This window comes from Xiphophorus couchianus, chromosome 4 (genome assembly GCF_001444195.1).
Source record: "Xiphophorus couchianus chromosome 4, X_couchianus-1.0, whole genome shotgun sequence".
NCBI lineage: Eukaryota > Metazoa > Chordata > Actinopteri > Cyprinodontiformes > Poeciliidae > Xiphophorus > Xiphophorus couchianus.
In genome coordinates this window covers 12652720-12670987 of record NC_040231.1, presented here as the reverse complement: position 1 = coordinate 12670987, position 18268 = coordinate 12652720, and the positions used below count along the sequence as shown (strand labels likewise).

General features: G+C 38.4%; 4 protein-coding genes across 4 annotated transcripts in view; 2 read left to right on the top strand and 2 right to left on the bottom strand.

Annotated features, from left to right (window-relative positions):
- Window positions 1-1386: 1386 nt before the first annotated feature.
- On the bottom strand, window positions 1387-6212 carry LOC114142705 (uncharacterized). Its single transcript, XM_028014106.1, has 3 exons — window positions 6138-6212; window positions 5399-5509; window positions 1387-2691 (listed from the first exon to the last, which is right to left on the bottom strand). The coding sequence occupies exons 1-3, from the start codon at window positions 6210-6212 to the stop codon at window positions 2062-2064; spliced, it is 816 nt and encodes a 271-aa protein (XP_027869907.1). The 3' UTR covers window positions 1387-2061.
- LOC114143488 (anionic trypsin-1-like) overlaps window positions 4582-18268 on the top strand; it is a 102944-nt gene continuing 89257 nt past the window's right edge. Inside the window, exon 1 of the mRNA XM_028015568.1 lies at window positions 4582-4609. The gene's annotated coding sequence lies outside the window, so the exon portion shown is untranslated. The remainder of the gene's footprint in view (window positions 4610-18268) is intronic.
- Window positions 9388-11215, top strand: LOC114143477 (anionic trypsin-like). The gene is made up of 6 exons (XM_028015553.1): window positions 9388-9490; window positions 9703-9895; window positions 9978-10163; window positions 10474-10535; window positions 10637-10764; window positions 10857-11215. Exons 1-6 carry the CDS (start codon window positions 9454-9456, stop codon window positions 11004-11006), a joined length of 756 nt encoding a protein of 251 aa, XP_027871354.1. The 5' UTR covers window positions 9388-9453; the 3' UTR covers window positions 11007-11215.
- LOC114143511 (phospholipase A2 inhibitor and Ly6/PLAUR domain-containing protein-like) overlaps window positions 11475-18268 on the bottom strand; it is a 28894-nt gene continuing 22100 nt past the window's right edge. The window contains exon 5 of the mRNA XM_028015603.1: window positions 11475-11716. Within this exon, the coding sequence (XP_027871404.1) occupies window positions 11523-11716 (194 nt within the window). The 3' untranslated portion in view covers window positions 11475-11522. The remainder of the gene's footprint in view (window positions 11717-18268) is intronic.

Sequence of the window (18268 nt, the reverse complement as noted above, 5' to 3'; positions counted from 1 at the left end):
AACAACCAGACAACATGGCGAGGATGAAGAAGGTACAGGACATTGTAATAAATCCTGTATGCTCTTGGGAAACAACATGAACCTCTTTCAGGATTTTAAATTAATTTAGGCTTAGACCAGCAAGGGTCCCATTTGTTACAAATAAAACTGACTTGTCTTGTTAGATATTAGGCACCGAGTGAGGTTTTGTTTTTTTCTGTGTTTATTTAGGTTTCTGTGTGAGGTTTTGTCTCCATGTTGTCCTGTCTACCCCTTGATTGTTCCCAGTTGTCTTTCTGATCACCCTAGTTATGTGTTTAATCCCACCTGTGTTCCTTGTTCCTTGCTGGGTCCTTGTCTCAGCTCTCATTTGTCGTGTCTTATGTCTTTGTCCAGTTGCTACCAGTGTGAGAATCTTTGCTACTGCTCGTCTGTGCTGCCTGGATTGTATATTGTGTGATTCTTCATGAAAACATCATCATTCTCTCGCTTCAAACTGGGTCTACTGCGTTTACCTCACCACCTACAACTGCAGCTCATGACACACTGAGACATTTGTCCACAGGTGACATTAACTTTTTAATTACCTTTACAGCTTTCCAAAGACTGCCAGGATTAGAATGAGTCTTCAGTCGTCTTCAATGTTATGATGGTTCAATGTTCCAATCAAGTTTATTTGTGTAGCACATTTCAGCAACAATGCAGTTTCAAAGTGTTTTACATAATAAAATAAAAAACACACAATATAAATTCACAAAATATACCATAATCAACAATTGAGAAAACCGGAAACAAACATTACATTTTGATGAGTGCCATCATCAAAATCGTTAAAACACATGAACTATAAAAGGTTCGTTTTATTTCGGCCACTGCTGAAGACAAATACTCTCTGCTGATTCGCGATCAAATTCAAAAACCCAATAATACAGGAAGTGGAAGCGTCGGCTTTGTTCCTTTTTCAGCTGGCGAACGACGCCGACCGTCACCTGGTGCAGGTGTTATGCCGAGAAACGCACGCCCTGTCGCGGGAGCGCCAGTATTGCCAAATATTGGCAGGCTCAGAAATTAAAACGCATCCCCCCTACATTAATAGACTAGACAGTTGAGGATGATATAAAATGTTCTACATAACGGGCTTCTGCTTTGTAATGCTTTAAACCATTATTGTGTTAAAAGAAAAACCGGGGAATTTCAAACCATCTGCGAACATTTTCATCAGACACTGACCGAAAAACGTTCCACTTATGTTTCAATAAAGGTATGAAAACCGTATTTATTTCAATTAGTCTGAGAAATAAAACCCACCGTTTTATGGCTTACATGATTAAGAAACGTGATAATGTTACGAATATCTTTAAAAGTTTCCTGTTCGGTCATATTTCAGTCCGTTTTCTCATCAATATGCGATAGTTTAGAGCGATAACGGCATAACACCTGTTGATGGGACTGAAGAGCTGCGAGCCGAGATACGCGGAAGTGAGATTAGGTTTATGTGGATACCAGCTCATAAAGATATAGAAGAAAATGAAAAGGCAGATCATTTAGCTAAGGTGTCCTTAAAACAAAGTATAATTATGGACATAACGTATTGTAAGTCTGAGATAAAATCAATTATTAAGAGCAAAATTGAATCTGAATGGCAACAATTGTGGGAAGAAGGAACTAAAGGTCGTCATTTGTTTCATATACGGAAAGTAGGGAACATGGAAATAATAGGAGAAAATCGAAAAGAGCAAATAGTAATGACAAGATCGCGCCTTGGACATACTGGATTAAATAAAACTTTACATTTGATGGGTAAACATCCAGCAGGTAGATGTGAGTATGGTATGGATATGGAAACAGTAGAACATGTAATAATTCATTGTGGAAAATATACAGCAAGTAGAGAGAAGCTAAAACAAGAAATTAGGAAATATGATATAGAGACATTAAAACTTAATAAGATATTAATTAAACATAAAATAAATAAAGCGGTTATTACATTTTTGAAGGTAACAGGATTATATGTAAGAATTTATATTGGGGGAGATGCTCCGGTCCACAGTAGATGGCGATAATACAGCTTAACGTTAGATGTCACCCGCCTCTAAAAATCACAAAGAAGAAGAAGAAGATACGCGGAAGTGGGTCTGATGGCGGTGAACTGGGAGAGACGTTCAGGCAACGGATCGAGTCCACGATGGGACAAGAGCAGGAAGAGCCGAACAGCGTCGGTGGAACCGCGGCGGATCGTGGACACAGCCAGCGCTTGGCTGCAGGGAACAGCGTCGGTGGAGCCGCAGCAGCCGACGATGGTGAGCCGGAGCGGGGAACCGGGCGGATATCGGAGGACGCCTGCGACATGAATGAGGGAAAGACGGGAAAATTCCAGCTTTGCCCCCGCCGATGGAGGCCGAAGGGAGGCGTGATGATGATCGGTGAGGAGTAGCTGGAAGTCAACGGGAGCGCAGCCGGCAGGCGAGGGACATTTCCTGGACTTGGGCCTTGAAAGAGGAGAAAGACGATCGGAGGAGGGGAGGCAACTGAAACCAGCTGACTGAATGACGGAGCGGTAGGAGAAGCAAACACGTAGATTCGAGCGCGGCTGATGAGCAGGTAGACCCAAGGTGGCCTGTCCTTTTGGAGGAATCCTTGAACGGCGATTGGCTGGAGCGGCGCGGCGATGCGCGGCGCGGCGCTCCGGTCCTGGTTGGCAGCGGCGGGGCGGTGAGTGGATGATGAGGATAAGCTGGGTAGAGTCTCCCAGCTTGAATTTTTGCCTAGACTCCATTTGTTACATTTAAATGTACTTGGCTTGACTTTATTTTTGAACAAAAACAGTTCTATTTGTGCATTAAAGTGACGGACAACATATTTAGTATTTGTTCTTATTTCACAGAATATTCCAAAGAAAGTTTTTTAGTCTTGAGAAGCAAAAAAAGAGTGCAGTAAATTAAATAACTAACTTAAACAGACTATAAGCTGTGACTAATATAAAGACAAAATAAATACGAACACCATGTGGTGGTGGTAGGAGCATCCACCTCAGTATTGCCCCCCAAATAAACCGATGCCCCCCCTGTTAAACTCGTCTGGAGCCGGGGCTTGTAGGGGGTCAAGTAGGTTTTAAACACCTTTGGCTGTGATCTTTCCTTTTTATTTTTTTCACTAGAGATCAGAGACCAGGATAGGGACTTTGGGGGGGTCATAAAGTTTTTAGAAAGTGTGAAAATGCAGAGTTCAAGTGGAGTTCTGCTTTATTTCCTCCTCATTCTGCTCCCTCTATAAGGTGTTTTCTGCCTTAATCAGTTTTTGTTTATGTGTGACTGTCTTCACTCTTAAATGTTATGGTTGTGTCAGTGTGCAGCCGTGTGCATGTGAGCAGATAAAACAGAAAAGACAAAGAGTCCTTTTGTCCATAACAGAGTGTTCCTTATGAATTTATTGTAACATTTCTTGTCTATAAAATTACAAGATTAGTTTCTTTTACAAAGGACATTTTAGTTACATTTGTCTTTTTGTTTTTCACAATGTAGCATCAGGGCTTTTTTTCTATTTTTTGTATTCATGTTTGTCCTTAACTTGATCTTTGTTAGCACATTAGCTCCACTTTACACTAAACTGACTTTTAGCCACATAAAACAGATGTTTTTTCTTCGATTAGCAGATGAATATGTAATCATGTCTCTTATTAGTAAAATCACAAACTGTTACTCGCCGGTTCGTCTTGTTTCTCCACGCCACTGATCCTCATCCCTTCTCTCTAGTTTCCTCATGGTCTCTTCATGTCTCTGGTTTGGGTTTATTTTTATTCCTTGGACTTTGTTTTTATTTTGTAAGTTTGATTTTTAATTAAATCTACAACAGAACTTTTATGTCTCCTGCCTGCTGCATTCGGGTCCACACTTCAGCCACACATCATGACAGACAGTTGTAATGCATTGGACTTTAAAGACGTCATGGTCAGTTTGTCATAAATATATGTAATGTAAACAATTAAATATAAATAAAAATATATTTTTTAAAACCACAATAAAGCCTAACTTTGTTACAAAACAAAATGGCAACAATGGACTTTTTTTCTTAAATGTTGAAGTTAAGAATCAAAATATAAGGATGTTTTTATAGCCAAAATATTTGCTGGAAATGGTACATGTTGTATATCTATAGTCAGACTAATGATGTCAGTAAATAACAGTCAAAATATTACCACTGATGCATGAAGTCCACTTTAGTGGACAGTTGATCATTTGTAATTTCTCCAAATATAAAGTTGTTATTTGGAAACTACATCAGTAGCATTAATCTTAAGGGGTTGCTTCATGTCACAATATATTTTTCACCTGCAAGAGTTTCTACAGTAGAAGGAGGGACTGGATATTCCTGAGTTGTTCTGCATGCTTTTTCATCTGTCGGCCATATTGGATTCAACTAAATTTTCTTTAGAAAATTAGCTTTATTTCATCAAGTTTACAATCAAGAACTCAACGTTTTTCAAGTTTCTTTAGAACAATGAGATGTTAACGTTTCTCTGTATGCAGATGACGGCACAGATCAGTGTCTGTTCTGTGATTAGTGGCTTTCTTTCCAGCAGGAAGTTGTGAAAAGAGTTTAAAATCCGCTGCAGGACTGCAGACATTCACAGGAGTAAAGTCCTCCTTTTTCTTCTTCAGGTGTTTCAGTGAACTCAGATGTTTCTCTGGAGAAGAGAATCATTGGAGGTTATGACTGTCATCACACGGAGCGTCTTTATCATGTTCGGCTGGAGAGCAGCAAGGGTAATAAAGTGGACCGCTGTGGAGGATCTCTGATCCACCCTGAGTGGATCCTGACTGCAGCTCACTGCTGGAAGTCGGAGCCAGGATGGTAGGAAAGAAACATGAAGACAGTTTTATCTGCAGATGATCAGGTTTTCTGTCTGTTCATTATAATCTAATATTTTATACAGGACTAACGTAGCAACTTTAAAAGTTCATCCACGGACTGCTGGGCAGCAGAATCGGGTAATCCAACAAGATCCTGTGATTTACGACCAGCACCATGACATCATGTTGCTGAAGCTTGAGACACCAGTAACAGATGTTCCACTTGCTCAGCTTCCAGACTGCAGGCGTCGTCTTCAAGTGCGAGTCTTTCTCTGATCAAAAACATGACTTCAGGTTTTCTGTCTCCACTCCTCCAGTCTTGCTGCCTCTGCTTCAGCACACCTGAGTCAGGTAATCAGGCCACCAGCAGAACCAGAACCTGTTTAGCTCAGGTGTGTTGGACCAGAGACACATGTAAAGGACGTAGGACACACTGAGGACTGGAGGTGGACACTCCTGTGTCAGTGGATGAAGTTCAGATTTATTTTCTGTTCTTTCATTGTTCTTCATAATAATTAATTTTCTACATTGTTATCTAGAATTGTTACGTTTTATTCTTATTGTGTTTTAGAGGTGATGTTGTTCAACTGGCAGGAGAGGGAGCAACAACAGCCGGCCCAAACAATCAGCGGTGTGAGAGAAATATTGAAGTTATGAGAATAAAATCTTTGTTTCTGTCTCTACAGAGAAGGTCGAGTGAAGAACATGATTATGATTTTCATGTTTCTCTACAGTAAACGGTGCTGCTATTCCATCACATCTGCAGTGTGTCGACATGAAAGTTGTTGGTGCTTCCGTCTCCCTGTGGTCAACTGGGTACATATTCCTTGCTTCAGCACCGAACAGGGATATACAGTACAGACCAAAAGTTTGGACACACCTTCTCATTGAATTCAATGGGAAAGTGTGTCCAAACTTTTGGTCTGTACTGTATGTCGTGTGAGTTTGTTTCTTCAATATCTCCCTACAGTGATTAGAAGACTTTTCTGTTTAAAAACATAAATAAATATATTGATATAAATTCTTCTACAGGGCGACACTGGTGGAGCGGCGGTGCACAACAACATGATTTATGGTGTGATTTCTTTTAGTGGAGGATATGCATGTCAGATTCCAGTTGTAATCTTGGATATGTGTGAATACCTGTGGTGGATAAACGCACTACCTGAGCTTCAATAAAACATAAACTATCATGAAATAAAAATCTCATCAAATTTACTCTCCCATATAATTTTATAATTGTATCTTCATCAGTTTGATCCACATGTTTGTAGAATTAGAATAAATCAGTAGTTAAGTTTTTCTCACCTGATCTTGACAGACTTCACACATCATGACAGACGTGGTTAATGCATTGGACTTTAAAGGCACTCTGTCCATCATGGTCAGTTGGAATGAGCATATGTAATGTGTTGCAGTGTATTGTATGATGCACTGGTGACCAGTTTAGCGGTTTGTGTTCATTTACAAAATAAAAACCCATATAAACACAAGAAAATGGCTTTTGGATAGCTGTGGATTGTCTGCAATGCATGAAATTAGTTATATATATAATGCATGGTCTGAAATGCTAACAGGGTTTCTGTTTCTGGTGTTTCTCAGTCATGAAATATATTTGGAGCCTCAGTTGTGCAGAAGTTTGTGAAGTAAACTCTACCTGTGAGACACAGAGTGAACTTAGTTCCTGTGAGTTTTGTTGTCAAACAAAATGTGTAAGTTCATTTGAAATATGTAATGAAAAATGATTTCATGTGGAATATAGTAATGAATCCTACAGCAAGGCTGCAGACAGTAAAACAAATAAAATGTTTTTATACACTCTATGTTTAAGTCACATTCATGCAGCAGCCCACTGCAGGTCAAGGACTATCAAACATGTTCAAGATTATTTCAAGACAGCAGTGGTACCAAGTCAGGGTTTTCCAAGTCTCAAGTCTTTATTCTTAAACCCCGAGTCAAGTCTCAAGTCTGAAACATGGAATTTCAAGTCTTTTGAGTCTTTTTTTAAAAACCCTGTTGCAATTATATGTTAAATGGAAATTATAGATCGTGTTTTTTTTAAAAATCTGTATTTATCTCATATCTTGATAAAACAGGCAGTTGAACACAAAGTATAAAGGTATCAATTATTGGTATCAATAAAGACAAGTTGTGGGAATAAAGTTTGTAAGAATCATTAACCAGGATGTGCTGTGGTGACGCATGGGTTAAGCACAACCCACATAAGGAGGCCTTAGTCCTCGACGTGGCTGTTGCAGGTTCGATTCCCGGCCTGACAACCTTTGCCGCATGTCTTCCCCCTTCTCTCATTACCCACTTTCCTGTCAATTACCTATCAAATAAAGGCCAGTAGAGCCAATAAAAACCTTTAAATAAAAGAATCATTAACCAAGACACAAGTTGTTGTAGTTCACTCATTTTCCCCTCTGTGCACTACCAAGGTCGGCTTACCAGTTTAAGAGTTTACCAGTTTAAGACCCGACTAAAATCCTAGTATCTTTACCTTGAGGAATAATGAGCTTTGGTTAAATATAAATCAGGGTTTAATGCAGAAAATGTTCAAATGTTTCACATCATCCAATTGGAACAGATACAGAGTGACTTTCACCGTCCAGCGCTGGGCTCCACTCAGCTCACCTTAGAATAAACACCAAGTGAAGCAAAGATTGTAGAGCAAGTTCTGCTTTATTTTCTCCTCATTCTGCTCCCTCTCTAAGGTTTTCCTGCCTTAATCAGTTTTTGTTTATGTGTGACTGTCTTCACTCTTAAATGTTATGGTTGTGTCAGCGTGCAGCTGAGTACATGTGAGCAGATAAAACAGAAAAGACAAACAGTACTTTTGTCCATAACAGAGTGTTCCTTATGAATTTATTGTAACATTTCTTGTCTATAAATTCACAAGATTCATAGTTTCTTTTACGAAGGACATTTGGTTCCATTAGTCTTTTTGTTTTTTACATTGTGACATCAGGGCTTTTTAAAATATTTTTTTGTATTCATGTTTGTCCTTAACTTGATCTTTGTTAGCACATTAACTTCACTTTACACCAAACTAACTTTTAGCCACATAAAACAAATGGTTTTTTTCGCGATTAGTAGATGAATATCTAATCACGTCTCTAATTAGTCAAATCGCAGACTGTTTACTCGCTGGTTTGTCAGACAAGTGTGTAAGTTCAGGAAGGTTTGGTTTACATTTATAGTATTTTTTTCACAGTAAATGTGACTGGAGTGTGATCCAGTCAAAATCTGGATCACAGTATTTCTAATTCTGGACCCATTTCATTTCCAGGACAATTTGGCAAAACCTGTGTCAACAGTTTTTGCATTTAGATAACTTCAACAAGCCTGATTCTAGGATGGAAACTAGCACAGATGCTAGCTTGGAGACTAACATTGAAGCTAGCATGGAGCCTAGCATGTAACTAGCATGGAAGCTATAATTGAGGCTACCATGGAGACTAGAAAGGAGGTTAGCATGGAGCCTAGCATGGAAGCTAGATCTCCCACATTTTGAAAACCTCTGGGCTTCACTGAATATCAAGTTCTGTATTTTGTCCTTTATTATGTAATGATTGATTGGAACATGTCATGTTTATTTCAAGGCTGAGTGAGAGTAACATTTGCTTTTGTTTAATATTTTAAATGTTGTGGCACAGTTTGAGCCTTTTGATAACAAAATGTGTCACTTTGACTTTAAGTGCTGCTGTTCAGCCTCTTGTGTTCACAAATGTAACAAAGCAATCAAGAAAAACAGTAAAAGCAAAGAATCATGGGTGATGAAAGAGGGCTGTGTCTTTAATAAAAAGAATAACTTAAGTTAAAATTTTACCATAGGTTTCTTTTAAATGTGTTTTAAAAATCTGAATTGTTTTTATTTAATTGGGTGAATTTCTGTTAGTTTTAATCTTTTGTTGTAATTTTGCATTTACAACAAATGCAAATGCTCTTCACCACCCAACATTGTAATATTGTTATTTTTCAAAATAAAAGAATCTGTTTATAGAGGATCATTTTCACAGCTCATCAGTAAACAAAATGATTCTAGTTTCAGGAGCAAAGGCAGATGTGAATTCTTGTAGATTGGAAACCAAACAGTTTTTCTTAAAAACAAAAACTGAAAACAAGTACGAGTCGCTCTTTCTTCAGAAAATCAGTTTTATTTCATCAAGTTTACAATCAAGTTTTCCCTTGAGCAAAACTCACTGCAATCTTGTGCACTGCAAAAACCAAAACTTACCAATCAATTTTAGTCTATTTTCTACTGCAAATCTCTCAGTTCACTTGAGATAAAGCAAAACTAACTTACAAGTAAGTTTGAGGCAAAATATAGGAGCTGCTTGTTTTGAGTCAATTACTTAATATTGATGAAAATGTTTTGTTTCATTGATTATCCAGCCAGTAGAGGGGGAAATGTTTTGGTAGTGAAATAATATGTCAATGCAACAAAAACTTTATTCAAGTTTCTTTAGAACGATGAGATGTTAAAGTTTCTCTGTATGCAGATGACAGCACAGATCGTTGTCTGTCCTGTGATTGGTGGCTTTCTTTCCAACAGGAAGTTGTGAACAAAGTTTAACAGCTGCTGCAGGACTGCAGACATTCAGAGGAAGCTGGACAAGCAATGGCTCTGCTGAAGGTTCTGCTGCTGCTGGGGCTGGGTGAGTCGGAAACACTGGAGACACTTCCACTGGTTCCAGTGAGGCTGCTGCTCTCTGTGACTCTCAAACTTCCCTCTGATTCTGTTTTAGACTGAAACGTTTTTGCATATAAACTGTGATGCTTTTTAATCTTTAACTGTTTATCCTCTTTCTGTTCTTGTTGCCATGTTTGCTCCTGATTTCTGAGTAAAGTCCTCCTTTTTCTTCTTCAGGTGTTTCAGTGAACTCAGATATTTCTCTGCAGAAGAGAATCATTGGAGGTTATGACTGTCATCACAAGGAGCGTCTTTATCACGTTCGGCTGGAGAGCAGCAATGGTATTTATACGACCCTCTGTGGAGGATCTCTGATCCACCCTGAGTGGATCCTGACTGCAGCTCACTGCTGGAAGTCGGAGCCAGGATGGTAGGAAAGAGACATGAAGACAGTTTTATCTGCAGATGATCAGGTTTTCTGTCTGTTCATTATAATCTAATATTTTGTGCAGGACTAATGTAGCAACTTTAAAAGTTCATCCACAGACTGCTGGGGAGCAGAGACTGGTAATCCTACAAGCTCCTAAGATTTATACGCATTTCGGCCAGCACCATGACATCATATTGCTGAAGCTTGAGACACCAGTAACAGATGTCCCACTTGCTCGGCTACCACACCGCAGGTATCGTCTTAGAAGGTAAGTCTTTCTCTGATCAAAAACTTGTCTTCAGGTTTTCTGTCTCCACTCCTCCGGTCCTGCTGCCTCTGCTTCAGCACACCTGAGTCAGGTAATCAGGCCACCAGCAGAACCAGAACCTGTTTAGCTCAGGTGTGTTGGACCAGAGACACATGTAAAGGACGTAGGACACACTGAGGACTGGAGGTGGACACTCCTGTGTCAGTGGATGAAGTTCAGATTTATTTTCTGTACTTTCATTGTTCTGCATAATAATTAATTTTCTACATTGTTATCTTGAATTGTTACATTTTATTCTTATTGTTTTTAGAGGCGATATTGTTCAACTGGCAGGAGAGGGAGAAACGACACTCAGCCCCAATAATCAGCGATGTGAGAGAAATATTGAAGTTATGAGAATAAAATCTTTGTTTCTGTCTCTACAGAGAAGGTCGAGTGAAGAACATGTTTATAATTCTCATGTTTCCCTACAGTGCCCCCTGATGCTCCTATTCCAGCACATCTTCAGTGTGTCAACATGAGAGTTGATCAGGTTTCCGTTGTCATGCCGACGTTTGGCATTTTATTCTATGTTCAAGCACCGAACAAGGATGTCTGTTATGTAAGTTTGTTTCTTCAATATCTCTTTACAGCGATTAGAAGACTTTTCTGTTTTACAACATACATAAATATATCAATAAAATCTTTCTACAGGGCGACGATGGTGGAGCAGTGGTGTACGACGGCATGATTTATGGTGTGATTTCTCTTGGTCAACCATACTACACATGTCAGAGTCACGCTGCAGTCGTGGATGTGTGTGAATATCTGGGGTGGATAAAATCTACAGCTGGGCTTATTTAAACATAAACTATCATGAAATAAAATTCTCATCAAATTTCCTCTCACAAATAATTTTATAATTGTATCTTCATCTTTTTGATGCACATGTTTGTAGAATTAGAATAAATTAATTGTTTTGTTGTATTTTTCTCACCTGATCTTGACCTCCCTAATGGAGCTTTCTCTGCCTCAGAAATGAAAAATAAATCAATAAATGCATGAAGAAGAAACATTTCCTGGCTGATCGTCTTTACATTCATGGTTCAGTTTTTTCAGTTGATATTTTCCCAGAACTGAGTCTAAAAATGTGACCAGTTTTAAATCACATGAAGAGGAACATCAGAAGTAATTTATTTATTCATTTTTTTTCTCCTCACTGGCAAGAACTTTATATATGTGTCACATGCAGATGAAGTAAAGATGAACACAATGAGATGATGATTATTCTGGATATTTTACCAGGGGAACCAAGACAAAATGACAAAAATATAAATTGAATTAGACAGAGTATTTATAAAATGCAGTAGCTTCTGTGAGCTAAGAAAATAAGTTAGAAAACAACAGAGACACCAACAGGAGCAGCAGGGTGGGACTGGTGCTGCTGCAATAGTTGCCCTGGCAGAAGCTAATCTTCGCTTCAGTGAACTGATTCACCAGTGAAGCTGACTTATCTAAGCACTTCAACTCAGAGGCACATCCCTTCAGCGTCAGACTTGTTCCATCTACATTTTCTGTGAAAATGAGAATAAAGTTATGATGTCATAAACACATTTGGATCTGTTCTTAATGTTTGTGTGATGATAAATACGAAGCATGCAAACATGTTGGCCTCTTACCTGTTACTTCAATGCAGTAGTTTTCATCCCCTGCACATTTAAGGGTTTTCATGCAGTTTTCTTCATCACAGTTGTAGCACTTTTTTCCATTTGGAGTGGAGACTAAAATACAGAGATAGTTATTCTACTGAAAAGAAATTAAGAATTATTATAATTTTTTCTTAAAAGCTTTATTTTTTTTGTCACCAACTTGTTTCTCCAAAAACATGTATATGAAGCTGGAATTGCAAAACTAAGTGTATTCTGTTTTTTTTTATCCAAATCTGTAATGGGTTAAAAAAGTTTGTGAGCACTGCAAATTCAAATTGTGCAAAGTATTGAAAAACATAATCAATGAATTAATTACCAGGTTTTGTGTAGTTAATCTGGGCGTTGCAGAGATCTTCACTGCAGCACTTGGTGTTTTGTACAACTCTGTAATCTCCATAGTTGACAGAGAAGCTAATACACAGTTCAGACGTAATGCAACCTTTGGAGTTACGATCAGACTTTGCACCACCTGTAATTAAAGAACACAAATTTTAAACTGATGAGTTCCCAAACTAAGAATCATCAACAGGAAACCTCACAAATACGTACCTAAATAATAGACTTGTGTTCTTACTGAACAACAATCGTACTTTGAGGAACATTCAGTTGTTTCCGCAGAGCATATCATGTAGGGGCCAGGTACACATTCACATTTCAGGGTGTCAGCTAATTAAAACAAAGAGAAAATGAGCATTATTAAATTTTTTCTAAATAACAAAATTCTCTTCCTAACCAAGACAAAATGGCTGAATCACATCAGCACAAAATAGAGAGAGGGAAGAAAAAGTTTAAAAGGTTTAACAAGACAAACAGAAATTAGATTATTATTGCAGTTTTTAATGGGAGAAAATCTAAATTTAATGAAATCACACTAAACATTATAATGTTAGAATAATATTAATCATAATCAAAAACTTGCCTTCTGGTAGAAACAGCACCACGAGCACCAAAGTGAAGAGGAACATTTTGCTGATGGATCACAAATTGAGTGATAATTTTCTCAATTGAAAATATATATTGAAAGTTTTTCTGGGAGGGGATCTACTCTCAGTTTTACACCTCCTCTAACTAAGCAGATCCTCCTGTTTGTGATTGGCAGATTCATAATGTATGTAAAAAGAAGCACACTACTAGCCAATCAGAAACAGGCCTTACTGTTATCACAGTACTCTAATCTAAGGAAATTGTTATATGACACGAGTCTCAGAAATGAATTGTTTGATGTTTGTTCAGATTATTTTTATAAGTGTGATGAAAATAAAGTACAGTATTTATTTATGTATTGTAAAAGAAAATGTTAAATGTGTCTGTTTGGTCCCACAGACCAAGATCCAGCATCCCTTACAGTTTAAGAAATGTTTATAAGAAATCTACAATAACTATCTGTCAGACACTTACAAACTACAATTAGGTGTTCATAATCAGAGAGACCAACCTTTACCTGACACTACAATGCTGTGAAAATTCCTATGTATCTAATTTCTATAAAATAAATGAAAATAAAAAAGGGAATTGAACCACATTTACTGATTTTACATATTTGTCAATCAATTTTTATATGATTTAGTCCCTTTGAGTTTAACAGTAATTTCAACATGGACCCCCCCCCCCCCCCCCCCACACACACACACACAGTGAGAGAGAGAGAGAGAGAGAGAGAGAGGTATTAGAAAGTTTGATTGATAAATGAAAGTCTTTGGCGCTCGGACCCAGGAGAAAGACATTGCTCTGGTAACCGCTGTCAGAGAAAATGAGCCGTTTTGTAAGAAGATTAAAGACGTCTTTCTCCCTTGGGCCCTGACACTGGTGGAGGAGAGGATGCTGAAGACTGAATGGACATTGAAGAAACCATGAGCTGAAGGCTGAGGAGGGGTGGAGGAAGGTTGAAGCTCAGCCAACGAGCAGAAGCCGATGAACAGCTGGACCTTATGAAGGGAGCGACGCGTGATGATTGGAGGAGGAGACCATCACCGCTAGGTTGGAATCGAGGCGCATGACGACATTCGTGGCTGAGCAGGTGAGATGAACAGAGTCTTCCAGCAGTGCCGTGCAGGGACCTTTGGAGGGGCAGGGGCTCATAGTTAAAAAAGGGCACATTGAACAAGATCTTAAAAAATCGTACAACAACATGGCAAAAACCCGTATTGGTCAAGAATCTAATATTTAATCGTATTATACTGTATCATTGTCATCATGTGGGGACAATGCTAAGCAAATGTAGTTTATGTTTCCCTGATAGGTTTAATGTTGCTGTTTCTGCTGCTGACAGTCCTGGAGGGCTGAGCTGATCTGAGACTGAAGTTGTTAAACAGACCAGAGGAGAGAAGGTCTCTGGTTATGAAGTTATGAAATAAGTAAATTTGCTGCTATTTTACTAAATAAACCCTAATAATATTTCACTGTTTAACCTCTATACCAACTTGGCTGCAGACTGCTTTAAAGATCAAAAAAGCTCAAAGGGGTTAACTTCATGTCATATTTCTATGTTAGCAGCTCTGAGATCTAGAATTATAAGACTGAGAAATCAAGGCAAAGAAAACTGCTGGCAGGGCCCCTGCAGACATTCAGTGGCAACTCCAGACATTCAGGGCCCCTCGAAGGGAGCACTGGGAGGAGACGGGGGCCCACTTACTGGAGTTTAGAGCCCACTTGCTGCAGTGGCTGGAGGCAACTGGGGAAAAAGATGGGGGAAAAGATGGGGGAGAAGATGGGGCTCAGATGGGTAAAGGCCAGCATAAAGTTCAGAGGACTGGGGAACAACGGAAGGCTCTGGAGACGGCTGAGTAGCCTGGAGTCTGGAAACCGGCCACGCCATCAGCCGTGCTACCTGTCGACCAGGTGACAGTCGAGTTGCTTGAAACCCCAAGAGGTAGACGATGTGGACAAAAATTATGACGAATAATGATGATTTAACAACGTGAATCACAGAAATCCAGACGGCATAGGTGAGTAGCAGAATGCATGCAGCTGTGTGCGTATGAGCAGATAAAACAAAGACAAAGAGTCCTTTTGTCCATAACAGAGTGTTCCTTATGAATTTCTTGTCTATAAAATCACAAGATTCATAGTTTCTTTTACAAAGAACATTTTAGTCACATTAGTCTTTTTGTTTTTCACAATGTAGCATCAGGGCTTTTTTCTATTTTCGTATTTATGTTTGTCCTTAACTTAATCTTTGTTAGCACATTAGCTCCACTTTACACCACACTAACTTTTAGCCACATAGAACAGATATATATATATATTTTCAGTTAGCAGATTAATATATAATCACGTCTCTAATTAGTTAAATCTCAGACTGTTACTCGCCGGTTCGTCTTGTTTCTACACGCCACTGATCCTCATCCCTTCTCTCTGGCTTCCTCATGGTCTCTTCATGTCTCTGGTTTGGGTTTATTTTTGTTCCTTGAATTTTTTTATTTTTTTGTAAGTTTGATTTTTAATTAAATTTACAACAGAAGTTTTATGTCTCCTGCCTGCTGCATTTGGGTCCACACTTCAACCACACACATCATGACAGATGGTGTTAATGCATTGGACTTCAAAGGCACTCTGTCCATCATGGTCAGTTGGAATGAGCATATGTAATGTGTTGCAGTGTATTGTATGATGCACTGGTGACCAGTGTAGTGGTTTGTGTGCATTTACAAAATAAAAACACATATTAACACAAGAAAATGGCTTTTGGATAGCTGTGGATTGTCCGCAATGCATGAAATTGGTTATATATACCAATTTATGGTATATATAACCATGCATTATTTCAGACCATAATGCATGAAATTGGTTATATATATAATGCATGGTCTGAAATGCTAACAGGGTTTCTGTTTCTGGTGTTTCTTAGTCATGAAATATATTTGGAGCCTCAGTTGTGCAGAAGTTTGTGAAGTAAACTCTACCTGTGAGACACAGAGTGAACTTAGTTCCTGTGAGTTTTGTTGTCAAACAAAATGTGTAAGTTCATTTGAAATATGTAATGAAAAATGATTTCATGTGGAATATAGTAATGAATCCTACAGCAAGGCTGCAGACAGTAAAACAAATAAAATGTTTTTATACACTCTATGTTTAAGTCACATTCATGCAGCAGCCCACTGCAGGTCAAGGACTATCAAACATGTTCAAGATTATTTCAAGACAGCAGTGGTACCAAGTCAGGGTTTTCCAAGTCTCAAGTCTTTATCCTTAAACCCCGAGTCAAGTCTCAAGTCTGAAACATGGAATTTCAAGTCTTTTGAGTCTTTTTTTAAAAACCCTGTTGCAATTATATGTTAAATGGAAATTATAGATCATGTTCTTTTTTTAAATTTGTATTTATCTCATATCTTGATAAAACAGGCAGTTGAACACAAAGTATAAAGGTATCAATTATTGGTATCAATAAAGACAAGTTGTGGGAATAAAGTTTGTAAGAATCATTAACCAGGATGTGCTGTGGTGACGCATGGGTTAAGCACAACCCACATAAGGAGGCCTTAGTCCTCGACGTGGCTGTTGCAGGTTCGATTCCCGGCCTGACAACCTTTGCCGCATGTCTTCCCCCTTCTCTCATTACCCACTTTCCTGTCAATTACCTATCAAATAAAGGCCAGTAGAGCCAATAAAAACCTTTAAATAAAAGAATCATTAACCAAGACACAAGTTGTTGTAGTTCACTCATTTTCCCCTCTGTGCACTACCAAGGTCGGCTTACCAGTTTAAGAGTTTACCAGTTTACCAGTTTAAGACCTGACTAAAATCCTAGTATCATTACCTTGAGGAATAATGAGCTTTGGTTAAATATAAAACAGGGTTTAATGCAGAAAATGTTCAAATGTTTCACATCATCCAATTGGAACAGATACAGAGTGACTTTCACCGTCCAGCGCTGGGCTCCACTCAGCTCACCTTAGAATAAACACCAAGTGAAGCAAAGATTGTAGAGCAAGTTCTGCTTTATTTTCTCCTCATTCTGCTCCCTCTCTAAGGTTTTCCTGCCTTAATCAGTTTTTGTTTATGTGTGACTGTCTTCACTCTTAAATGTTATGGTTGTGTCAGCGTGCAGCTGAGTACATGTGAGCAGATAAAACAGAAAAGACAAAGAGTCCTTTTGTCCATAACAGAGTGTTCATTATGAATTTATTGTAACATTTCTTGTCTATAAATTCACAAGTTTCATAGTTTCTTTTAGAAAGGACATTTTAGTTACATTAGTCTTTTTGTTTTTCACAATGTAGCATCAGGGTATTTTTCTATTTTTGTATTTTTGATTGTCCTTAACTTGATCTTTGTTAGCGCATTAACTCCACTTTACACCAAACTAACTTTTAGCCACATAAAACAGATGTATTTTTTTTTTTTTTTTGATTAGCAGATTCATATATAATCATGTCTCTAATTATTTAAATCACAGACTGTTACTCGCCAGTTCGTCTTGTTTCTCCACGCCACTGATCCTCATCCCTTCTCCCTGGTTTCCTCCTGGTCTCTTCATGTCTCTGGTTTGGATTTATTTTTGTCCCTTGTACTTTTTTTGCAAATTTGATTTTTAATTAAATCTACAACAGAATTTTTCTCCTGCCTGCTGAATTTGGGTCCACACTTCAGCCACACACATCATGACAGACGGTGGTAATGAATTGGACTTTAAAGCCACTCTGTCCATCAAGGTCAGTTTGGAATGAATATATGTAATGGAAACATTTAAATATGAATATAAATAGTTTTTTAAGAACCACAATAAAATCTAACTTTGTTACAAAATAAAATGGCAACAATGGACTTTTTCTCTTCAAGTTAAGAACTAAAATATAAAAATGTTATTATAGCCAAAATATTTGCTGGAATTGGTGCTTATTGTATATCTATTATATAGTTTCCATTTGGAAACTACATCTGTAGCTCTAGTCTTTAGGGGTTGCTTCATGTCACAATATATATTTTTACCTGCAAGAGTTTCTACAGTAGAATGAGGGACTGGATATTCCTGAGTTGGTCCGCATGCTTTTTTATCTGTCGGCCATATTTTATTTAACAAAATTTTCTTGCACTTGCAGTGGATGGCCAGTAGTTGGCAGTGTATTGTATGATGCACTAGTGACCACGTTAGTGGTCCCTGTGCATTAGCAAAATAAAAACCCATATAAACAAAAGAAAATGGCTTTTGGACAGCTGTCCACTGCCCATGAAATGGGTTATATATACAGTATAATGGATGCACTGAGATACTAACAGGGTGGTGTTTCTGGTGTTTCTCAGTCATGAAATATATTTGGAGCCTCAGTGGTGCAGAAGTTTGTGACTAGCATGGAGATTATCATGGAGGCTAGCACAGACACTAGCAAGGAGACTAGGAGGGAGACTAGCATAATGGCTAGGATTGGGCTGCACAGTGGCGCAGTTGGTAGCGCTGTTACCTTGCAGCAAGAAGGTCCT

What these genes read in the sequence shown, in the direction of transcription:
- LOC114142705 (XM_028014106.1), bottom strand. Translation starts at nt 6,212, where the DNA reads ATGATGGACAGAGTGCCTTTAAAGTCCAATGCATTAACCACGTCTGTC. An exon ending in GTGAAGTCTGTCAAGATCAG is followed by an intron (nt 5,510 to 6,137) that starts GTGAGAAAAACT and finishes CCTTCTCTGTAG; the next exon opens with AGACAGAAACAAAGATTTTA. An exon ending in AGTTGAACAACATCACCTCT is followed by an intron (nt 2,692 to 5,398) that starts AAAACACAATAA and finishes TCATCCACTCAC; the next exon opens with CGCCCCGCCGCTGCCAACCA.
- LOC114143477 (XM_028015553.1), top strand. Translation starts at nt 9,454, where the DNA reads ATGGCTCTGCTGAAGGTTCTGCTGCTGCTGGGGCTGG. An exon ending in CGCAGGTATCGTCTTAGAAG is followed by an intron (nt 10,164 to 10,473) that starts GTAAGTCTTTCT and finishes TATTGTTTTTAG; the next exon opens with AGGCGATATTGTTCAACTGG. An exon ending in CAGCCCCAATAATCAGCGAT is followed by an intron (nt 10,536 to 10,636) that starts GTGAGAGAAATA and finishes GTTTCCCTACAG; the next exon opens with TGCCCCCTGATGCTCCTATT.